We start from the raw sequence: 18650 nt of genomic DNA, 5'->3' as shown, positions 1-18650 counted from the left end.
GAACAAAGCCTGGCAGCGGCAGGCTCAAGGCTCCCACCATGTCCCTGAGCAGGGTTCCACCACATCCACCCCCAAAGCCAGCTGAGCTGCTCGTGGGGTGCCTGCTGTAGCCCTGGCCCCCGCGCTGGCCCCAGCAGCTGCTCCACAGCTGCTCACAAACTCTTAGGGCGGCTCCAGCTCTGTCCTGGCTTAGAAATGCTGGTGCAAGGAGGGCGTGCGGGTGTGGGGGGAGCAGGCAGCACAGGCAGGGTCCATGACACCCTGTCCCGTGTCCCACTGAGACTGGGGGGGCTTATCCACAGGCTGCTCTGAAGGGCCGTGCTGGCATCAGCCCCAACCTGCAGGGATCAGGCTCTGTACGCTCCCCACTGCTGCTCCAGCACGGAGACCCCTTCGGCACCGTTCTGGTCCAGGATGTGGGCAGTGCTGGTGCTCGGGGAGGTATGGCAGGGCAGGACCCAGCTGGGAGCCCCGCACGGGTCAACTTTGTGGGTTCACACGAGGCAAAACCTCCTGGAAAAGGCACCATCGTGCAGAGCCTGGCAGGGTCCCAAGGGGACAAGGGGGTTTGGGAGTGGTGGGGATGAAGGGGCTGGTGGGCAGCAAAGGGGCCACCCTTGTGCAGCAGTGAGGGCATGGCTGTGTGTGTGGGGCAGAGCCCACAGGACAATGCCCTTGGAGAGGAAACCTCTGGACACAGGGTCTAGGGGCAGAGGGGAGTTGAGGACACAGGGTTCCTGACATGCTGTGTCCCCGGGGTGGAGAGGACATGGGGCAAGGGAGGGTCTGGGGTGCAGAGGAGCAACCAGCATGGGAGGTCCTCAGGGTGCAGGATCCCTGGGAGGGGGTAGCGTGGGGTCCCCAGGGCAGAGGAGAGCCCAGGGTGCAGAACCACACGGGGTGCAGGTTCCCAGGAGCAAGCTGAGCCGGGGTGCAGGTTTCTGGGGTTCAGGCTCCCTGGGGCGGGGGGCGGCCCGGGGCGCGGGCTTGCGGGGGCAGAGCAGATCCCAGGCTGCGGGTCCCCGGGGTGCCGGATCCCGGGGGCGAGCCGTGTGCGGGGGGCAACGCGGGGCGGGGGCGATGCTGCCCAAGCACCCCAGGGATCCCGGCGCGGTGCCCGGGGGCGCAACCGGCGGGGTGCCCCGGGGGCGCGGCGGGGGCGGGGGCCGGGATGGAGGGGGTGGGGGGGATGAGGGGGGGCCGCCGTTCGCGGCGCTAGGACCGGGCGCGGCGGCGGGCGGAGCCTCCCCGCCGCTCGCCCCTCCGCCCGGCCGCTGCGGCAGTGTCTCGGAGGCGGGCAGGCGGCCGGTCCCTCCGGTCCCCCCGGCAGCATCCCGGCCCCGCCATGGCTGGCGTCGGCTTCGCGGCGCACCGCCTGGAGCTGCTCGCCTCCTACCAGGACGTGATCGGCGAAGACAGCCCCACCGACTGGTGAGCGCGCCCGCCGCCGCCGCCCCTTTGTCCCCGCCGCCGCCGCCCTTTGTGCACGGAGCCGCCCGGTAACACCGGCCGCGCCCCGCGCTGCGCCCCCCGCCGCCCCGGGCCCGCGGTGCCGGCAGCCCCGGCACACAAAGGCGGGCGGGGCGGTGTGTGTGGGGGTGTGCCCGGCCCACCGCCCCCGGTGCTCGCACCTGCCCGCCGCCGCCGCACCGGGCCGGGGCGCGGTCTCCGCTTTGTCTGCGCCCGGCCGGCACGTGCGAGCGCCGGGACCCGCCGCCCCGGGGAGCCCCCGGCACGGCCCGACCCCTCCCCCCCCAGCCGGGCTGCGAGCGCGGGGAGCGGGGGGTCCCTCCGGTGCCGGGCCCGGCGCCGGGTCCCTCGCCATTGTCTGGAGCCGGAGCCGCGGGCCGGGGCGGTCGGGGGGGGAGGATCGGAGCGCCCGTAGCCCGGCCCCGCTCCCGGCCGGCTTCGGCGGTGCCCCGGCAGCGGGCGGCACCTCTGCCCCGGCGGAGCAAGGCCTGCGGCCGCGGGGGGGGGGGGGGGGGGGGGGGGGGGGAGGCGACATCCTTCCCCCATCCCTGGCCCCGCTGCCCTCACCCCCCTCCCAGCTCCCGGGGTCCCCCATCCCCGGGGCATCGCGGTGAACCTGCCCGGGACCACCCCGCCGGGCTGAGGCTGCTGCGGGCTCGGGGTGGGGGGTGGCCTCCTCCGGCGGGACCCCTCAGGGTGCCCTACCCTGCCTGCACCCCCCGTGATGGACACCCTGTGCTGCGTGTGCCGGGGCCCAGCCAAATCCAGACCCTGCTGCAGCCGGCGCAGGAGCCCGCAGGGAGCATCTCCCCACGGCCACCCCAATTCTCCTAGAACCCACCCGCATCTCCCAGTCCCACCCAGGTGCCATGGGGCAGGCTGGGGCCGATGGCCCCCCAAAACCCCTCCTTGCCCCAGTTGGGTGTCTGTACCATGTGTGGGGGATGCTGCCAGCACCCTGGGGTGCGGCTTGCTGGGCAGAGCCGGGGTGCTGGGCAGCATTGGGTGCATGCTGTGCATGCTGCTGTCTGGCCGGGATGCGTTCTGTGCACCCACCACCCAACCGGGGTGCACCCACCACCCAACCGGGGTGCACCCACCACCCAACTGGGTGGCACCCACCACCCAACTGGGGTGCACCACCGCACAGCAGGGATGCACACCACTTTCTAGCTGGGTCCCTGCTCTCGGGGCAGGACTGGGAGCCCCCTGGGCTGTGTGGGCCTGTTCAGGTCCCCTTCCCCGCCAGCCCTGGGTCTCTGGGGAGCTCCGCGGTCTCGCCGCCAGCCCAAGGGCGCCGTGGGCGAGCACAGTGCATGTTGCCGGCCAGGAGGCAGCTGTCAGCCCTGGGTACATCTCGCTTCCCGGCATCCGCTGCAAAGGAGCCCTCCCTGCCAAAGCTGCTGAGAGCAGCAGAAACAGTTCCCGGGAAGGCGAGCGCCGGGGCCAGGCCACCGTCCTCCTCCAGTGCTGAGCCCCGGCCAGGCAGCGAGCCCCCACCATCCCCATCCTTGGGGCTGAGCTCACCCCATTGTCCCTAGCCCCTCCATCCTGTGGTCACCAGGGGTGCCTGGCACTTGGTGCCAGCAGGAGCAGCATCCCTGTTGCAGGGCCCGGTGCCCAGATGTGGGATGAAGGGTGAGGCTTGAGGGCTACATTGGGCAGGGGTGATGGGGAGGGACCATCCCCTGGCAGTGGCCCAGCGTGGCTGAGCCAGGGGCTGTGAGGACACTGCGCTGGAGCCTGGCCCTGGGCTGGCGCCGGGGGATGCCGCGCTCTCGCCCGGCTGGGATCCCTGTGTTTAGTCTGGGATTCCCCTTGCCCCAAGCCCGGTCCTGGAGGGTCCGAGCATCCCCTCCCCCTGCCCGGCCCCGCGGAGGCTGCTGGGGCCCATTACTCGATCGGAAAGGAATTTGGTGCTGCTTTCTGAGCACGCCGACTCCCTGGAGCTCCCAGCCACATTGGAAACACATGTGCCCGGGCTGGGGCAAGGCGGGCTGAGGTGATGCGATGCTCCCCCCGCATTGGCCGTGGGGGGGCAGGCAGCAGCGGGTGCCCTGGGTGCTGGCACCCACGGGTGCTGGTCTGCCTGCTCCAGTGAGCGATGGGGCCATGTGAGGGCAGCAGGGCTACTGTCCCCTTGGTGGAGTGATGGGGGATCCTTGCTGGAGTCTCCCAGCTGTGGTGAACCCTCCTCGCTGGGCTGCTCAGGGCACCTCACCTATGGGTGCCCCGCATGCCCAGAGCCCAGGGGTTGGGCAGGGGCTGTATAGGCTGGGTGGAGGGGTTAAAGCCCGTGGAAGGGGGTAAGTGATGCATGATGCTGCCTGCACCCACTGTGACATGGCTGGTCCCCGCTGCTGGGGCTCGTGGTGATGTTGTTGGGCTGAGTCCCTGGGGGCACACCGGGGCATGCTACTGGCCCCAGCATGGACCTGCTGGCCCCCAGATTGGAAACCTCTGGATCATCCATCCCTGTGTGGGGTCCGGCCATGCCGCTGGGCTACATTTGAGGCATGGCTCTGTGTCTGCGGCAGTGCCCAGGGTGATGGGACCCTGCCAAGTCCCGGCTGCCCTGGGAGCACCCTTGGGTGCAGGCAGCAGCATCGCGCGCAGGTGCAACCCTGCATGGCAGGGTCCTGGGGGGAAAGAACAGGTAGTGGGTGCCCCCAGCACCCACAGACTCCCCAGGCAGCGACACCGTGGCTCTGCCCTACTTGTTCTCTCCTTGCTGCAGCCAGCTGCATCCCACCCTGCAAGCCTCCAGCCACTGCCTGCAGCCCTGGGCTCACCCAGACTGCTGCGGTCCACCCCCATTCCTGGGGGGGGTCACAGCAGCTCCCTGGGACGGGGCTGCGGTTGCAGGCAGGGGCTGCGATTGCTGCCCTTCCCCAGTGCAGGCATCGCAGATGACGCTTTGCAGCTGCTTTGTTGGCTCCAGGCTGGGATCCGGCGCCGGCTGGGGCAGCCGATTAGCGGGATCGGGATGTGTGGATTAAAGTCAATCTTGTTGGTGCAATTATCTGCGGCTCACTGCTGGGGGCTCAGGGTGTCGTGGGTGCCAGCGGGGGTGGAGGGAGGCCCCTTCCATGTTAGGCAGCCACCTGCCTTCCCCTTGTTTTTCAGCTCCCAGGGTCCAGCCATGGCCCCGGTTTGGAGTGGGGGGAGGGCTCTGCACGTCAGGGCCCCCCGATTCCCATCCCCGAGCCCAGCCTCTGAGCTGTGAGCTCGAGTGAGAATGGATCTGCACAGCACCGTGGGGATATTGGCACTCCGGCAAGCACCGCGCGGGCGCCGCCAGCAGAATGATCGGCAGAGACGCCTGCCCGCCCCAGTGCAGGGATGGCGGGGGGGGGGTGGTGTCCAGCACGGGCGGCCCCAGCTTTCCGGGCGCAGCGCGTGACGGTGGCAGGCAGGTTTGGGTGCCTGCCAGGCCCCGGCAGGTCCCCGCTGCCTGCCTGCCTGCCTCCCCCGCTCCCCTCTGCTAATCACCTCGTCATCGGGGCGAGCTGCATCCCAGCTGGGATGGGGGGGGGGTTGCCATGGTGATGGAGGATGCTGGTTGCCTAGCAACATCCATCCCCTCGCCCACCCACCCTGGACCAATTCAGCATGCGTCCTCCCCCCCTCCCCATAGCAGGCTGCACGCCCCTGGGGAGGTGCGGGCAGGCGGGGGTCCCTGTGGAGCCCTGGGGGGCTGGCCAGGGCACGGCGGGAGCCAGAGGGGGTTTCCCATCCGCTGGGAACGGTTTCCAAGGAACAGTCTCCATGACGGCCCCATCACACCCTGGCGGCACATTGATTTGCTGCTGCTGGTGCTCCGGCATCCTCCCCCGGCCTGGTGCCTGTCGGACTAGCGGCTCACGCAGCCGGGCATGTGAGCGTCCCCGAGTTCCCTGCCGGGGCATGGGGCTGTCCCCAAAGCTGGTCAGTAACCGGCGGGGTCAGGGGGGGACAGAGACGGGCGTGCGAGGAGCTACAAGGCTGCCGTTGCTTGTGGCACGGCACAGCAGCCAGCTGGTCCCGGTGCCCAAGTGACCCCTCTGTCCCCAACCTTGGGACCCTGCCTCATGGCTGCCAGCCTGCAGGGTAGGTGAATAGGCCCTGCCCACAGTCCTGCCTGTCAGCCTGGCCCTTTGCGGTGGCAATGCACAAGGGGTTGGGATGGCTGTGTGGCAGCTTGGGGACACCTGGCCAGTCCCCCACTGACCTCAGTGTTAGCAGGATGGGGATGTGGGGGCTCACCTGCACTGTCTCCCCAGGGCCCTCTACACATACGAGGATGGCTCCGATGACCTGAAGCTGGCAGCATCAGGAGGTAAGGTCCTCTGTCCCTGCATCCAGCTTGTCTATGCCGGTGATTTCCCCGGCACCCATCCTGGTGCTGGGTGGATGTGGGCTGACGGTGCCGTGCCAGGTGGAGGTTTGCTGGAGCTCTCCGGCCACTTTGAGATCCAGAAGGTGATGTATGGCTTCTGCAGCGTCAAGGACCCCCAGGCCGTGCTCCCCAAATATGTCCTCGTCAACTGGGTGAGTGGAGGGGGCTGTGTTGGGGCGGGGGAGCCCACCAGGTCTGCAGTGTTGGCAGGGACATGGCTGGGTGCGAGGGAAGAGCCCACGGTGGGTGCCCCACAGTCCCGCTGCTCCATGGTGGTCAGTGGGGTGGGGGTCACTCTGCCACTCCTCCCTGGCTCAGCCCCTCCCCGGCTGCTGCAGGTGGGTGAGGACGTGCCAGATGCCCGCAAGTGTGCCTGCGCCAGCCACGTGGCCAAGATTGCCGAGTTCTTCCAGGTGGGTGATGCTGGGGAAGGGGATGATGCTGCTGAAGCACCGACCCCAGTCCCTGATGGCTGCTCACCCTGCTCCAGGGCGTGGACGTCATTGTCAATGCCAGCAGCGTGGAGGACATCGACCCGGGGGCCATTGGGCAGCGGCTCTCCAACGGGCTGGCCCGCGTCTCCAGCCCAGTGCTGCACCGCCTGCGGCTGCGGGAGGACGAGAACGCCGAGCCCGTGGTAATGTCCCCATGGCGGTGATAGCGATGATGGTGGCGATGGCAGCAGGCATGGGGCATCCCTCCCGCCCAGGGTTCCTGTCTGCCGCAGTCCGTCACCCCGTGTGCCTCTTACTATTATTCCCCCTCGCTGATCCCAGCCCCTCCGCCCCCCCCACCTCTCCTCCGTCCCAGGGCACCACTTACCAGAAAACTGACGCCACCGTGGAGATGAAGCGGCTCAACCGGGAGCAGTTCTGGGAACAAGCCAAGGTGGAGTATGGGAGGGGGCAGCCGGTGGCCCCCGGGGAGTGGGGTGAGCCACTGGCAGGCTGATGGGCAGCCCCGTCCTTCATCCCACTCATCCACCAGAAAGAGGAGGAATTGCGTAAGGAGGAGGAGCGGAAAAAGGCCCTGGATGCCCGGCTGCGGTTCGAGCAGGAGCGGATGGAGCAGGAGCGGCTGGAGCAGGAGGAGCGGGAGCGGCGCTACCGGGAGCGGGAGGAGCAGATCGAGGAGCACAGGCATGGCAGGGGCTGGGGAGGGGGTGGTTGTGTCCTGTGAGATGCGGGGTGGTGACACACACAGGATGTTTGTGCACATGCTGCGAGCGGCTGGGTGGGCGCATGGGTGTTGGTCCCTGCCAAGGATGGGGCTGGCGGGCAGGGACTGGCAGGAGCCGGTGCCCAGCCCCTCTCCCATGCCCCTGTCACAGGCGGAAGCAGCAGAGCATGGAGGCGGAGGAGGCCCGGCAGCGCCTGAAGGAGCAGTCCATCTTCGTAAGTGTTGCAATGGGCACGGGGCTGGGGTCAGAGCCGGAGCTGCTGCCTGGCGCTGCTCCGAGGGAATGGCTTTTCTCCTCCAGGCCCCCAGGGCATCCTGGGGCCGGGGAGGGATGACACTACATCTCTTCCCAGGGGGAACAGCAAGAGGAGGACGACAGGCAGCAGCTTAGGAAATCGGAGTCAGAGGTGGAGGTGAGTGCAGCGGTGGCCATGCCCAGTGCTGGTCCTTGCTCCCCAGCCAGCGGTGCCCACAGCTGGATGCGGACCCAGCTGGGGGCTGCGTGGGGGGCAGTCTTGCAGCTCCACACCACCGGGGGTGGGTCTCAGCCTCCTCTGTCCCTGCAGGAGGCTGCTGCCATCATCGCTCAGCGGCCTGACAACCCCCGGGACTTCTTCAAGCAGCAGGAGCGGGTGGCATCAGGCAGCAGCGACGCCATCTCGCCGGGCAGCCACAGGACAGGTGAGGGGCTGGGGGGGGGCTGCGGGGAGGGGGGGCACGGAGAAACCAGGGGGTCTGTGGACTGCAGAGCAGGTGAGTGCAGTGCTGCTGGGGCTCCCCGCAGCTCAGCAGGTCACAGCAGAATCTGGGGGCACCAGATGTTGTGGGGGCTATGTCCCCTCTGCCATCCCCAGTTCCATGATGGTGGGTGCCAGGGGCACGAGGATGGCAGGGGGGTTGTCCTGCTCTTCCGCGCCACCACCACCACTGCCGCCGCCACCACCACACCTTGTGGACTCTGCCACCGGGGCAGCTTGGCAGGGGCTGGATGCCAGGGGGAGGTCTTCTGCAAGGACGGGGTGCATCCTGCTCCCTGCTTGGTTGGGTGTCACCTGCCCACCCATCATGGCACCACGCTAGCAGCCAGGCTGGCAGCATCGTCAGGGTCCTGCTGGGGTGGCACCCGGGTGTCCGGGCTGTGGCTTGGGAAGGAAACTCTTCCCATGGTGTCAGCTAAAAGTGGCAGGACTGAGTGGGGCATATGTAGGGCACCCCCTTGCTGTGCCCACCCCAGGGCCCCCACTGTCAGGGTGGATGCCTGTGGCAGTGCAGGACACCCTGCTTTTGGGTCAGTGTGATGCCAGCAGGTCTCTGGCTGTGGCAGCGGGGCTGTCCCTGTGGAGGGATGGCCATGGGGCGGAGGTGGCCGGGGAGGGGGTGCCCCATGGGGAAGCTGGGCTACCCCACAGGCTGGGGTCCAGCCTGGGACTCTCTTTGTGGCTCTAGGGCATGGGCTGGCTGTCCTGGTGGGCACCTCCAGCTGTGGGGGCCACATCATGGGGCTGCGCTGGGGGTTGTGCTAAGGTGCAGTGCTGGGAGGGGCTGTGCCATGGGGCTGTGCCGGGGGTGGAAGCCTGTGATGTGTCTTCTTGCTGTGGGATCATGCTGTGGGGCTGTGCCGTGGGGCTGTGCTGTGGGGTTGTGCCTCAGGGTAATGCTGTGGGGCTGTGCAGTGGGTCGTGCTGTGGGCTGTTGTGTTGTGGCCAAGCCGTGGAGCCGTGCCATGGGTTGTGCCGTGCCGTCCATGCTGTGGGGCCATGCTGTGCCTGAGCAGATAGTTGGCCCCATGGCCGTGTCTGGCCTCTCTCCCCACCTGGCCACTTAGTGCTGCCTCCTGTCCTTCTGTCCTGCTGTCTTTCTGTCCTCTTGTCCTGCCATCCTCCTGCTGTTGGTGCTGCCTCCCATCCTGCTGTCCTTCCATCCTGCTGTCCTCCCATCCTGGTGCCCCGGCCCCACCACGGCCGCGCTGAGCAGGGACTGACCCATCTCTTTGCTCTCTCTCTCTCCGTACGTCTGTCTGTCTGTCTTTCTCTCGGCAGGTCGTCTGCACTGTCCTTTCATAAAGACAGCTGACAGTGGGCCGCCTTCTTCTTCCTCCTCCTCCTCCTCCCCCCCACGGACCCCCTTCCCCTATATCACCTGCCACCGCACCCCAAATCTCTCCTCTTTCTTCCCATGTAGGTAGCTGGGAGCCCCCAGGCACACAGCTCCGGGGGGGGGGCCAAGCTACGGGCGGCCACCCCACAGCCCACCCCAGCCCCACGGCACACCGGGCCGGGGGGTGTAAGGACAGAACAACAGGACCGACGGTGGAGGCAGCGCCCCTCCCATGGGCACCCTGAGAGGGCTGGGCACCCATGCAGGGGCTGCGCCCGCATCCACGGGCACCCTGAACTGGGGCTATCCCCAGGGTGGGCGCTGTGCCCCTGGTGGGGGGGGGGTGTGGCAGGCTGTGCCCATGGGGCCGGCTGTGCCCGTGGTGTGGCAAGGGGGCACCAGGCAGGCTGTGCCTGTGGGACTGATGGGGACAGGGCAGAGCTGTGCACTGGGAGATGCTACTCTGCCTTGGGATGGAGCAGGCTGTGCCCGTGGGACAGAGGGGGCACAGGGCAGGCTCTGCTCATGGGGCAGAGGAAGATGGGTCAGGCTGTGCCTGTGGGGCAGATCTGGCTGTGCCCATGGGGCAGAAAGGGACAGGGCAGGCTGTGCCCTGGACCACGCAGGACTGTGCCCATGGGGCAGCATGGGATGGAAAAGGCTGTGCCCAGGATCATGTGGGGCTGTGCCCATGGGGCAGAAGGAGCCAGGCGGTGCCTTGGGGCCATGTGGGTCTGTGCCCCCCAGCCAGGGGGTAGCGGGGCACAGAGCTGTGCCTGTGGAGGAGAGGCTGTGCCAGGGTGCAGCTGGGCCATGCGTGCGCAGGGCTGGCATGTGCCACAGCAGGTACGGGGCTGCCTGTCCCTCTACCTGGCAGATGCGTGAGACAGGTGGGGATGCCTCGGGGGGGGTTGGGGGGTGGCACGGTGGTTGCTGCACCCCTGGGTGCCTTCGCCCCACCAGCGCAGGAGGGGACGACATGGTGGCAGGTACATGGAGACATGCATTTGACAGCTCGTGGCTGTGTTGTTGTGGGGCAGGAGCAGGGGCGGTGCTGGGGTGCTGGATCCCCCCCCCCCCCGATGTGGGCAGCTCCCCCACGCCACCCCATCTCCCTTGTCCGCAGGCAGCCAGTCGGACGCCTACCGCAAGGCCTCGGCAGCGGGCTGCAGCCCCTGCGAGCCCAGCCCGGCCGCCACGCCGCTGGGCGAGCCGGGCACCCGCGCCTCGGGCGACGAGACGCCGGCAACGCCCAAAGGTGGGCACAGGGCTCCCACTGCCCGCCCCTGCCTGCGGCTGCCCAGGCACATCCCCACAGCATATCGCCGCTACTGCAGGCCCCTCGCTTCCTCTGCACCCTCCACCCCCCCCGCTGCAGCCCCTGCTGCAGCTCCGATGCTGCAGCCCTGCCATACTCCCTTGCATCGCTCAGTGCATCCATGCTGGCCTGTCTGCATCCCTTGGTATATCCCCCGCCGTCTCTGCTGCGTCCCCCAGTGCATCCTTGCCATATCCAATGCTCTGCGCCGGTGCATCCCCGCCGTCTCTGCTGCATGCCCCCCACCCAGTGCATCCCCGCCGTCATTGTTGCGTCCCTGCTGTCTCCAGTGCATTTTTCCAGTACCAGTGAATCCCTGCTGTCTCTGCTGCACCACCCCATGCATCCCCCCCATCTCCAGTGCATTGCCCCAGCCAGTGCATCTCCACTGTCGTTGGTGCATCCCCCCCTCCATTCCCTCTATCTCTGCAGCATCACCCCAGTGCTCTCTGCTGCACCCCCACAATGCGACCCTGCCCTTATCTGCACCATCCCCCAGTACATCCCTGCCAGAGTTGCTGCTTCTCCCCGTGCATCCCTCCTGTCCCACCGCATCCACGGTGCATCCCAGTGGGCTCTGCTGCAGCCCCCGGCAATGGGTCCCTGCTGTTCCCCACTGGTCCCTTTGCATCCCTTGGTGCATCCCAGCTTTCCCTTCTGCAACTTCCCAAGGCACCCCTCCCCAATGCCTGCCTGCCCTGTGCCTCCCAGCTACAAACCGCCCCTCCCCAGCAGGGCCCAGCCACCACCCCACACTCCCCAAAGGATCACCTTGTCCCCTCTGTACCCTGTGGTGGTGCCATCGGTCCCCTCCCCTGCCCAGCCACTCCCACCCATCCCCGCAGCATCTCTCCACTGTGCCCAGCCCAAAGGCCCCCCCCCCCCTCCAGCTGCAGCCCTATCCCTGGGTGTCCCCCCAGCCCTGGACAAGGAGGGGAAATCTGTCACCGCTGACTGCTGTCCCCCCCGCCTTGCAGACTCCCCCAGCCCCAGCACCCAGGAGACTGGGCCAGCCGCCCCCGAGCAGCACTGGCCGTTCCCGGGCCCCGAGGACAAGGTCACCGAGCCCCCTGGGGACGAACCTGGCCCCAGGCCGGCGTGGACAGCGGGGGTTGATGCCCTGGGGGACCTGGTGACCCTGGAGCCCACCGAACCCTCCCCACCACCCGTGGCCACCGAGCCCCAGCCTGGGGAGACCCCCAACCCCGAGAGCCTCATCGACCTGTGGCAGAGCGACGGGGCGACCCCCACTGCTGCCTGGCCCCTGCCCGCCACGCCAGTCCCCGAGGGCCCCCCGGCCACGCTGCCGGACGAAGGGCCCCTGCTGAGCCTGGATGAGCTGCCCGAGCCCCCCGCCACCTTCTGTGATGCGGAGCAGGAGGAGGAGGAGGCAGCCAGTGGGGGGGACCCCCAGCCGCGGGGGCTTGGCTGCCAGCGTGCCCCCCAGGAGGACACCCCGGGCCGAGAGACCCCCCCCATCACCAATGGGGAGATGGCCCCCAAGGACACGACGCCAGGTCGTGGGGAGCAGGTGAGCATCGCTTTGGGGGGGGGGGTGTCTTATGTGTGTGTCAGAGGGTTGATGGGGTGGGGGGTGGGGCTGACCGCCTGCCCCCCCCCCCCCCTCCAGGCCAGTGAGGGCTACTTCAGCCAGTCCCAGGAGGAGGAGGTGCCTCCCCCCGAGGAGCCATCAGCCAAAACCCCCCAGCCTGTCTTCTACAACAAGCCCCCAGGTGAGTGAGGATGAGGGGGGGGGTAGCCTGTCGCACTATGGGGCACCCCCATGCCACCCTGACCCCCTCCATGGGGCACCCTATGCCGCCCTGACCGCCCCCCCGTTCCCTGTCCCCCAGAGATCGACATCACATGCTGGGATGCGGACCCCCTGCCCGAGGAGGAGGAGAGCTTCGGGGGGGGGCTGTAAGCCAAAGCCCCCCCTTTGGTGCAGGCAGCCAGCCCCGGCTAGCGCGGGGCGTGGGGGGGCCGCAGCCGGGGGCTGGCCCCCCCCTCGCCCCGCCGGGGCCCCGCAGGATGAGGTCTCCGGGTGGGGGCCGCCCCGCTGCGCCCCTGCCCCGGGGCACCTTTTACAGCCCCCCTCCATCTACTTCTCTCTTTTTTAAGTTGTCGGTAGGAGCCGTGTCAGCCCCCTCCCCCCTTTAGGAGTCCTCCCCCGGCTGCCCCAGAGCCCCTTTGAGGGGGGGAGGGCACACTCGCATCCCCTGCCCGGCTGTGGGACGGGGTCCTCGTTCTCTTCGTGCCCCCCCCGGGAGCCCCCCATACTTTGCACGAGTTCAAAAAAGAAAAAAAAAAAAAGGAATAATAATAATAATAATAATAAATGAATATGGCAATAAAGTGACCCAACCGAGGCGAGGCTGCGGCTGGCGGCACCCCCCCCCTTCCCCAAACCCCGGTGGGGACCTGGAGTGGGGCTTTTGCCCTCCCCCACCCCCTCCTTCCTTGCCGGGACCCCCCCTTCCCACCCCCGCTTGGCCCCCGCTTGGCCCCTCTCCCCACCCCACCCCCCCTTTACGGTAACTGTTTTTGGAAAGCACAAGTTCTGTACCGGCGGTGTGCTCATGTCTGTTAATAAATAAAGCGACTCCCACGGGGGCTGCAGCCTGTTGGGCGGGGGCTGGGGAGGGCTTGGGGAGGGGGGTCTGTCACCCCGGGGGGGGGGGGGGTCCTGCAATGCCATCCCGCCGGGAGGCAAACCCGAGCCACAAACTTTTATTCTCAAACTGTAACAAACAAAAAATTTAAGAAACAGAGCAGAGTCCGGGTCCCCAATAACCCCGCCCATGGGGGGGCCGGCGGGGGCCAGATGGGGAACCAGCCCCTTCCACGCCGGCGGCGATGGCCCGCACCGGGGCGGGTGTCCCCGGGGTGACGCGGGCAACCGAAACCAACTCCACCCCCCCAGCCCCAAAACCTCCCCGGTGCTGGACGGGCACCCGCGGCAAGGTCTGGGGGTTCCTCGGGGCCGCTGTTAGACAGCGGTAGTCCTGCCGAAGAGGGGCATGGAGACCGGGAGGTGCCAGGGTCCCGGCTCGTAGGTGTCCCTGCTGCTGAGCTCCGAGTCCGTCCAGCTGGGAAACATGCGGGGGGAGCACTCTGCCTGCAGGTAGAGGTCCGGGCAGGCAGGGCCGGGGCTGGCCGAGCGGGGCAGGTGCAGCGCCGAACCGTAGCCGGCGTCCAGGAAAAGGGGTTTGTAGCTGGGGGGCTGCTCCTGCTTCTCCAGCCGCTCGTGGCTCAGGAAGGGGGCGTTGATTTTGCGGTAGAGCCCCCTCGTGTCCATCAGCACCTCACTGTACGGCGGGGGGGGCTCCGCCATCAGCAGCGCCTCCTCGTAGCACGGCGGCTTCGACAGGTCTGACTCTGCAAGGCAAAGACCCCCCCGGACCCCTGCTGCCATTAGCGCTGCGCCCCTGCTCCTGTGCCATATCCCCCCCCCCCCAAAAAAAAAGGGGGAGGCGCATGCTCTTGGGACACCGAGCGCCCCTTCTCTGCTCCTTACCATGCCGGCAGCTCCAGGGCCGGGGGGGCGGGATGTGGTGATGGGGGTGATGATGGTGGGGCTCGAGGCGGAGGCGGTGGGGAATGGCGATGCCGGGGGGGCTGCCCCCGTAACCCTCATAGTGCAGTGGCTCCAGCTCCAGCGCGCGCAGGCTCTGCTCCCGCAGCCGCTCCTCCTGCTGCCGCTTCACCCGCCGCCGCAGGTAGCTGCAGAAGCAGCACAGCAGCACGATGAGCCCCCAGATGAGCCAGAAGCCCGCGAAGCAGGTGAGGAAGGTGTAGGTGCCCTGGGACATCACCATCTTGGCTGCCGGCCCTGGGGGGAGAGGCCCCTGCCTCTCCCTGCCCTCGGGGTGGGGGACGGGATGCTCAGGGTGGCGGCAGGGCCAGGGCAGGACCCGATGCTGTCAGGGCTGCTGAGGGCATTTTCCCGGGCCGTGCCTGGTGGCGTCTCCTCCAGCCCGTGGGCGCCCGCCGTCAGGGGTCCATCCTCGCCATGGAGCTTGGGGGGGGCTGGAGCAGGTGGGTCAGGCCTGGGTGCGCTGGGTGGGCGGTGGGGCAGGGGGTCGGCGGGGCGGGCGGTGGGGGGATGGGGCCGGCGGGGTCCCACTGCCCATCGCTGGGAAGGGGCCGCCAGGGAGGGGGCCCTGAAACGAGACAGACGCGAGCGTGAGCGTGGCGGGAACGCGGCCGCCCCGTTCCCATGGCGACTCGCTCCACATGCGCAGCGGCACCCGCAGCCGGCGGGGAGCCATGCTCGGCCCCATGCGCATCCCCGCCGTCGCCCCCACGGCTGCAAACCCCCACACCCCCACCCTCTCCAGCATCCCGCCATGGTGCTGCCAGGTACCCCAGGGCAGGAGACAGATGCTTTGGCCGCACAGGATTGACACCCTCGAGGTCACAGGGCATCTGCCAGCATCCCCCCCCTTTGCCCACCCAAGTGCACCCCAAATTGGCTGCAGAGCCCAGGCAGCTTGGCCCCTGTGCTGACCCACCACGTGGTGCACCGGGGTGTCCCAGCAAGGACAAGGGGTGCCTGGAGCCATCGGCCGGCTGCCTGCAGCACGTGGCACTTGTGGGAGCACGTGCACCACGGTCATCTCTGGCCTCACAGCCACCAAGGGAGGGTCAGAGGATGGTAGCACGGTGATGCTGGCGGGAGGGATGTGGTGATGGGAACCGTCACCCCTGCTAGGTCCCTGACAGTTTGGTCATGTCCAGCCGAACACCAAACCGGGACAGTGTATGCTGGGGGGGAGGGGGGGCATGCACATCATCAAGCGGGGAGCAGCACCCATGGGTGCTCGCAAGCAGGCACGTAAGCACCCGTCGGGACTATTATTATGGTGGTGTGGGAGAGAACGGGCTCACTGCCGGGGAGCAGAGAGGAGGGGGAGCACTGGAGCCGTGGTGGCCAAGAGCAGGGTGACCACAGAGGTGCCGGGGTTCCCCTGTGACACCCCATGGGACAGGGCCATGCTGCCAGCAAGGGGACCATGGTGGGACCACCGGTTCCGAGGGGGCCGGTGGGGCAGCGGGAAGGGCAGCGGGGCCAGAGGGCTGAGCCTAGCCGGAAAGAAGGAGGGAGAGAGGGAGGGGGGGATGGATGGATGGATGGATGGATGGATGGATGGATGGATGGATATGGGAAGGAAGGGGCCGGGGAGCCTTGGCCATGCTCCGGCGGGCAGCGGGGGCTGCTCCATCACACAGACAAAAGCAGGAGCAGAAGCGTTGTCGGGATGTGGGTCTTTGGGGGCGGTGGGTGCCTCTTCCCGGGCGCCCCAAGCTGCCACCGCTGCCCAGCTAAGGCCAGCTCGGCGCGGGCAGAGCTCGCCAGCCCCGGCTGCAACAGGCTCCCCGCTGGCAGCCTGGGTATCCCCGGGGCGGGGGCGGGGGACACCGTGCGGGAAGGGCCGTGGATCGGGCACCGGGGGAACGGTCGGGGGGACACCGGGAACCAGGACAGGGCGGGCTGGCGGCGACTGGGGACCGGGGGCGTTTGCCGCCGGGGCGGGCGGGGGTGAGCGGGGCTGTCGGGACCGGGAACGTGCGGACTGGGGGAGGCGCGGGGCCGGGCTGGGAGACACCCACGCCGGGTGGGGAGCGGACCGACCGCGGCCCCGGGCCGCCCCGCTGCCCCCCGGCCGGGGCCTGGGCCCCGCTGCCCGCGTCGCATCCCCGCCCAGTGCCTCCGGCGGAAGGGGGACACCCCGGCGGGGACCTCCCCGCTCCCGGTGCCGGGCGCGGCAGCCCCCTCCTCCTCTTCCTCCTCCTCCTCCTCCTCCTCCCCCGGAGCGCGCGCCCGCCGGGGACGCACCGGAGGCGCGCGCCCCGGTAACGCGCCGCGCGCCTCCGCCCCGGCCCCCCGCTACCGGTAGCGGCGGCCCCGCGCGCCCCCGCCCCGGCCCCGCTGCCTCCGCGCGGCGCAACAGGCGGAGACGCCGCGCCCGTTCCCTCCGCGGCTCCCGTTACCGGCGGCGGCGCACGTGGCTCAGGCGGCGGGTGGCGGCGGCGGCTCCATAGGGCGGCGGCGGGGAAAGGGGGGAGAAAGGGGGGGGTCCGGTGCGCGCCCGGTGCGCGGCGCCGCCGCCGCCTCCCGGCTCTGCCTTTGTCTCCGGTGAGCGCTCCCGCGCCGCCGCCGCGCGCCGCCCCGCCCGGGCTCCCGCCCCGCCGCTCCGCCCCGCCCTCGGCTCGGGGAGGGACCGGGGAGCCGGCGGGCCCCCTGCACCCCCGCCCCGGGACCCGCCGCCGAGCGGGGGCTACCGGAGGGGGAACGGGCACTGCCATGGAAATCCCCACCACCACCCCTCCCGGGGAACGGCCGCGGGATGCCGGTGGCGTGAGGGCTGTGGCATCCCCGGGGGTGGCCGCGGGAGCCCCACGGGGTGGGGGCCGGGGATCCCCGGGTGACGGCCACACGGGTCCGGGTGGGGTGACGGCCCTGCGATGCCCCGTAGGGTGATGCCACCGGCTCCCCCGTCCGGTGGCCGTGCACTTGCCCTGGGGGTGGTCGTAGGGTGCCAGGGGATGCCCGTCACCCACTCCCCCGGTGCCAGCCGCAGCCTCATGGGGGGTGACGGCCAGCGCAGCACAGGGACATCGGCAGGGAGGGCAGTTCCGCCGCTAGCGAGACCTTAACAACCCCCGCCGGGATGCTGCAGCAGGACACGTGGCTGTGCTGGGCAGGGGTGCCAGCCTGGCCCCAAGGACAGCGAGGGTCAGAGGTGACACAGAGGGCTGTCCTGGGGGCACCCCACACATTGGGGGGCTGCTCTTGCCCCGGAGCAGACCCCTCACCTGCCTGGTCTGAGCACTTGTCCCCCTGTGCTAGGGCTCTCCCCCCTCTTCGCTGTCGGGGGGGGGACGTCACTAGCTGTTCTCTGTGGTCACAGCCCCCGCAGGAGACCCCCCCCCCCCGGGGCTCCTTGGGACTGCACCCACCCCGGGGGTAAGAGCTCCTGCTCTCCCTTTGCTGTGCCCCTATGCCACAGGGCTGTGCCAGGGGCAGCGGCACCGTGGTGACAGGGCAGAGCCATGCCAGCCCCGGGGCCACGGCGCCCACCATGTGCCAGGGCCAGAGGCCGGGTGGGTGAGGGGGGTGCGGGGGTGCCCCACGCAGGCCGTGACCCCGCTGCCGCTTCCTCCCCGTAGGCAGGGCGGCGGGCACCCGCTGCGGCCACACACACGGCGCCTTGTTCTGCCGGGGCCCGGCCGGAAGGACTTCCTCCATCCTGGCCAGGGGACGATGACCCGGAGAAGCCGGGCACCGGCAGCCCGCTCCCACCACAGCCAAGCAGAGAGTCTCCGGCAGCCGGCCAAGCCCCGCCACCTCGCTCAGAGCGGGGCGGTGGTGGCCACGTCTCCCCTGGTCCCCTCGGCTCCGGCCCTGACTCACCTTGCTGGAACTCGTCTCCTGCGACCGGATCTCACAGCGTGGCCGCGGCAGCCTGGCAGTGTGGGCTCGGCGGTTGTGGGGGTGCCTGAGCAGCACCCACAGTGGGCAGGGGGCTGCGGCCATGCAGGGGGGCTTGGGTGCTCCCTCGGGGCATGGGTGAGGCGGAGGCAGGGGGCACGGCAGGGCCCGTGGGCATCGTCAGGCCAGGGGAGCCAGGCCTCCGGCCCCGCCAGCGCCGGGGGCCGGGAGCTGCCTTCCCCTTCCCCACGGCGGCGGGGGGAGGCAGGCGGGGGAGCGCTCCCCGAGCCACATGGTGGGCTGGAGGAGGAGCCGTTGCCCAGGCAACAGCTGAGAGCATCCTTCACCCCTGAAAATCGTGTGCCGGCGCTGCCGCCACAGCCCCACAGATCAGGACAGTGCCCAGGACCCCCCACCCCCCCAGGGGCCCACCCAGAGCTCACCAAGGGCCTGCCATGTCCGTGGGGCTGAGCCCCACCAGTTCCAGCTCTGGCTGTACACCAGCAGCCCCCCACCCACACACTGCTCTCCCCCAGCAAGGACAGGGATGGGGACAAGGCATCCCCCAAAGGCAGGGGCCGGGACACTGCTGGGCAGGGGGGAGCTGGGGACAGGCAAAACCCCTTCCACACCCCACTCACAGCTCAGCCATGGGCTGCCCAAACCCGTCCCTGCCCGCAGAGCCATGCTGACCGTGTGACAGACACCACTAACATGTTGGTGACCCCAGGACCTGGGTGCCAGGGTGTCACAGCCCAGGCAGTGCTAGCGGG

At 69.4% G+C, this 18650-nt stretch overlaps 2 protein-coding genes across 3 annotated transcripts; one reads left to right on the top strand and one right to left on the bottom strand.

Moving 5' to 3' along the window:
* Positions 1-1288: 1288 nt before the first annotated feature.
* On the top strand, positions 1289-12460 carry DBN1 (drebrin 1). The gene is made up of 14 exons (XM_082489737.1): positions 1289-1431; positions 5733-5788; positions 5888-6000; positions 6187-6261; positions 6339-6485; positions 6659-6736; positions 6836-6987; positions 7179-7242; positions 7381-7440; positions 7594-7708; positions 10251-10382; positions 11420-11973; positions 12073-12175; positions 12296-12460. The coding sequence occupies exons 1-14, from the start codon at positions 1346-1348 to the stop codon at positions 12364-12366; spliced, it is 1806 nt and encodes a 601-aa protein (XP_082345863.1). The 5' UTR covers positions 1289-1345; the 3' UTR covers positions 12367-12460.
* Positions 12461-13404: 944 nt separating this feature from the next.
* Positions 13405-14260, bottom strand: PRR7 (proline rich 7, synaptic; the record flags this gene model as incomplete). Of its 2 annotated transcripts, none has more annotated exons than XM_082489730.1 (2): positions 13405-13847; positions 13960-14260. In XM_082489730.1, 2 exons carry the CDS (start codon positions 14258-14260, stop codon positions 13432-13434), a joined length of 717 nt encoding a protein of 238 aa, XP_082345856.1. In that variant the 3' UTR covers positions 13405-13431. The 2 variants fall into 2 exon arrangements, with proteins under 2 accessions (XP_082345856.1, XP_082345857.1); XM_082489731.1 differs by having other exon boundaries at positions 13405-13820.
* Between the last annotated feature and the right edge of the window lie 4390 nt (positions 14261-18650).

The sequence above is a fragment of the Vanellus vanellus genome, assembly GCF_965231255.1.
Source record: "Vanellus vanellus genome assembly, chromosome: 13".
NCBI lineage: Eukaryota > Metazoa > Chordata > Aves > Charadriiformes > Charadriidae > Vanellus > Vanellus vanellus.
The sequence above is the reverse complement of the archived record's forward strand: the minus strand, read 5'-3'. Positions and strand labels throughout refer to the sequence as shown.

Bases quoted from the DNA above. Each gene is read 5' to 3' on its own strand.
- DBN1 (XM_082489737.1), top strand. From the start codon at position 1,346: ATGGCTGGCGTCGGCTTCGCGGCGCACCGCCTGGAGCTGCTCGCCTCC. The intron at 6,001-6,186 runs GTGAGTGGAGGG...CGGCTGCTGCAG, and splicing joins AATATGTCCTCGTCAACTGG to GTGGGTGAGGACGTGCCAGA. The intron at 6,486-6,658 runs GTAATGTCCCCA...CCTCCGTCCCAG, and splicing joins ACGAGAACGCCGAGCCCGTG to GGCACCACTTACCAGAAAAC.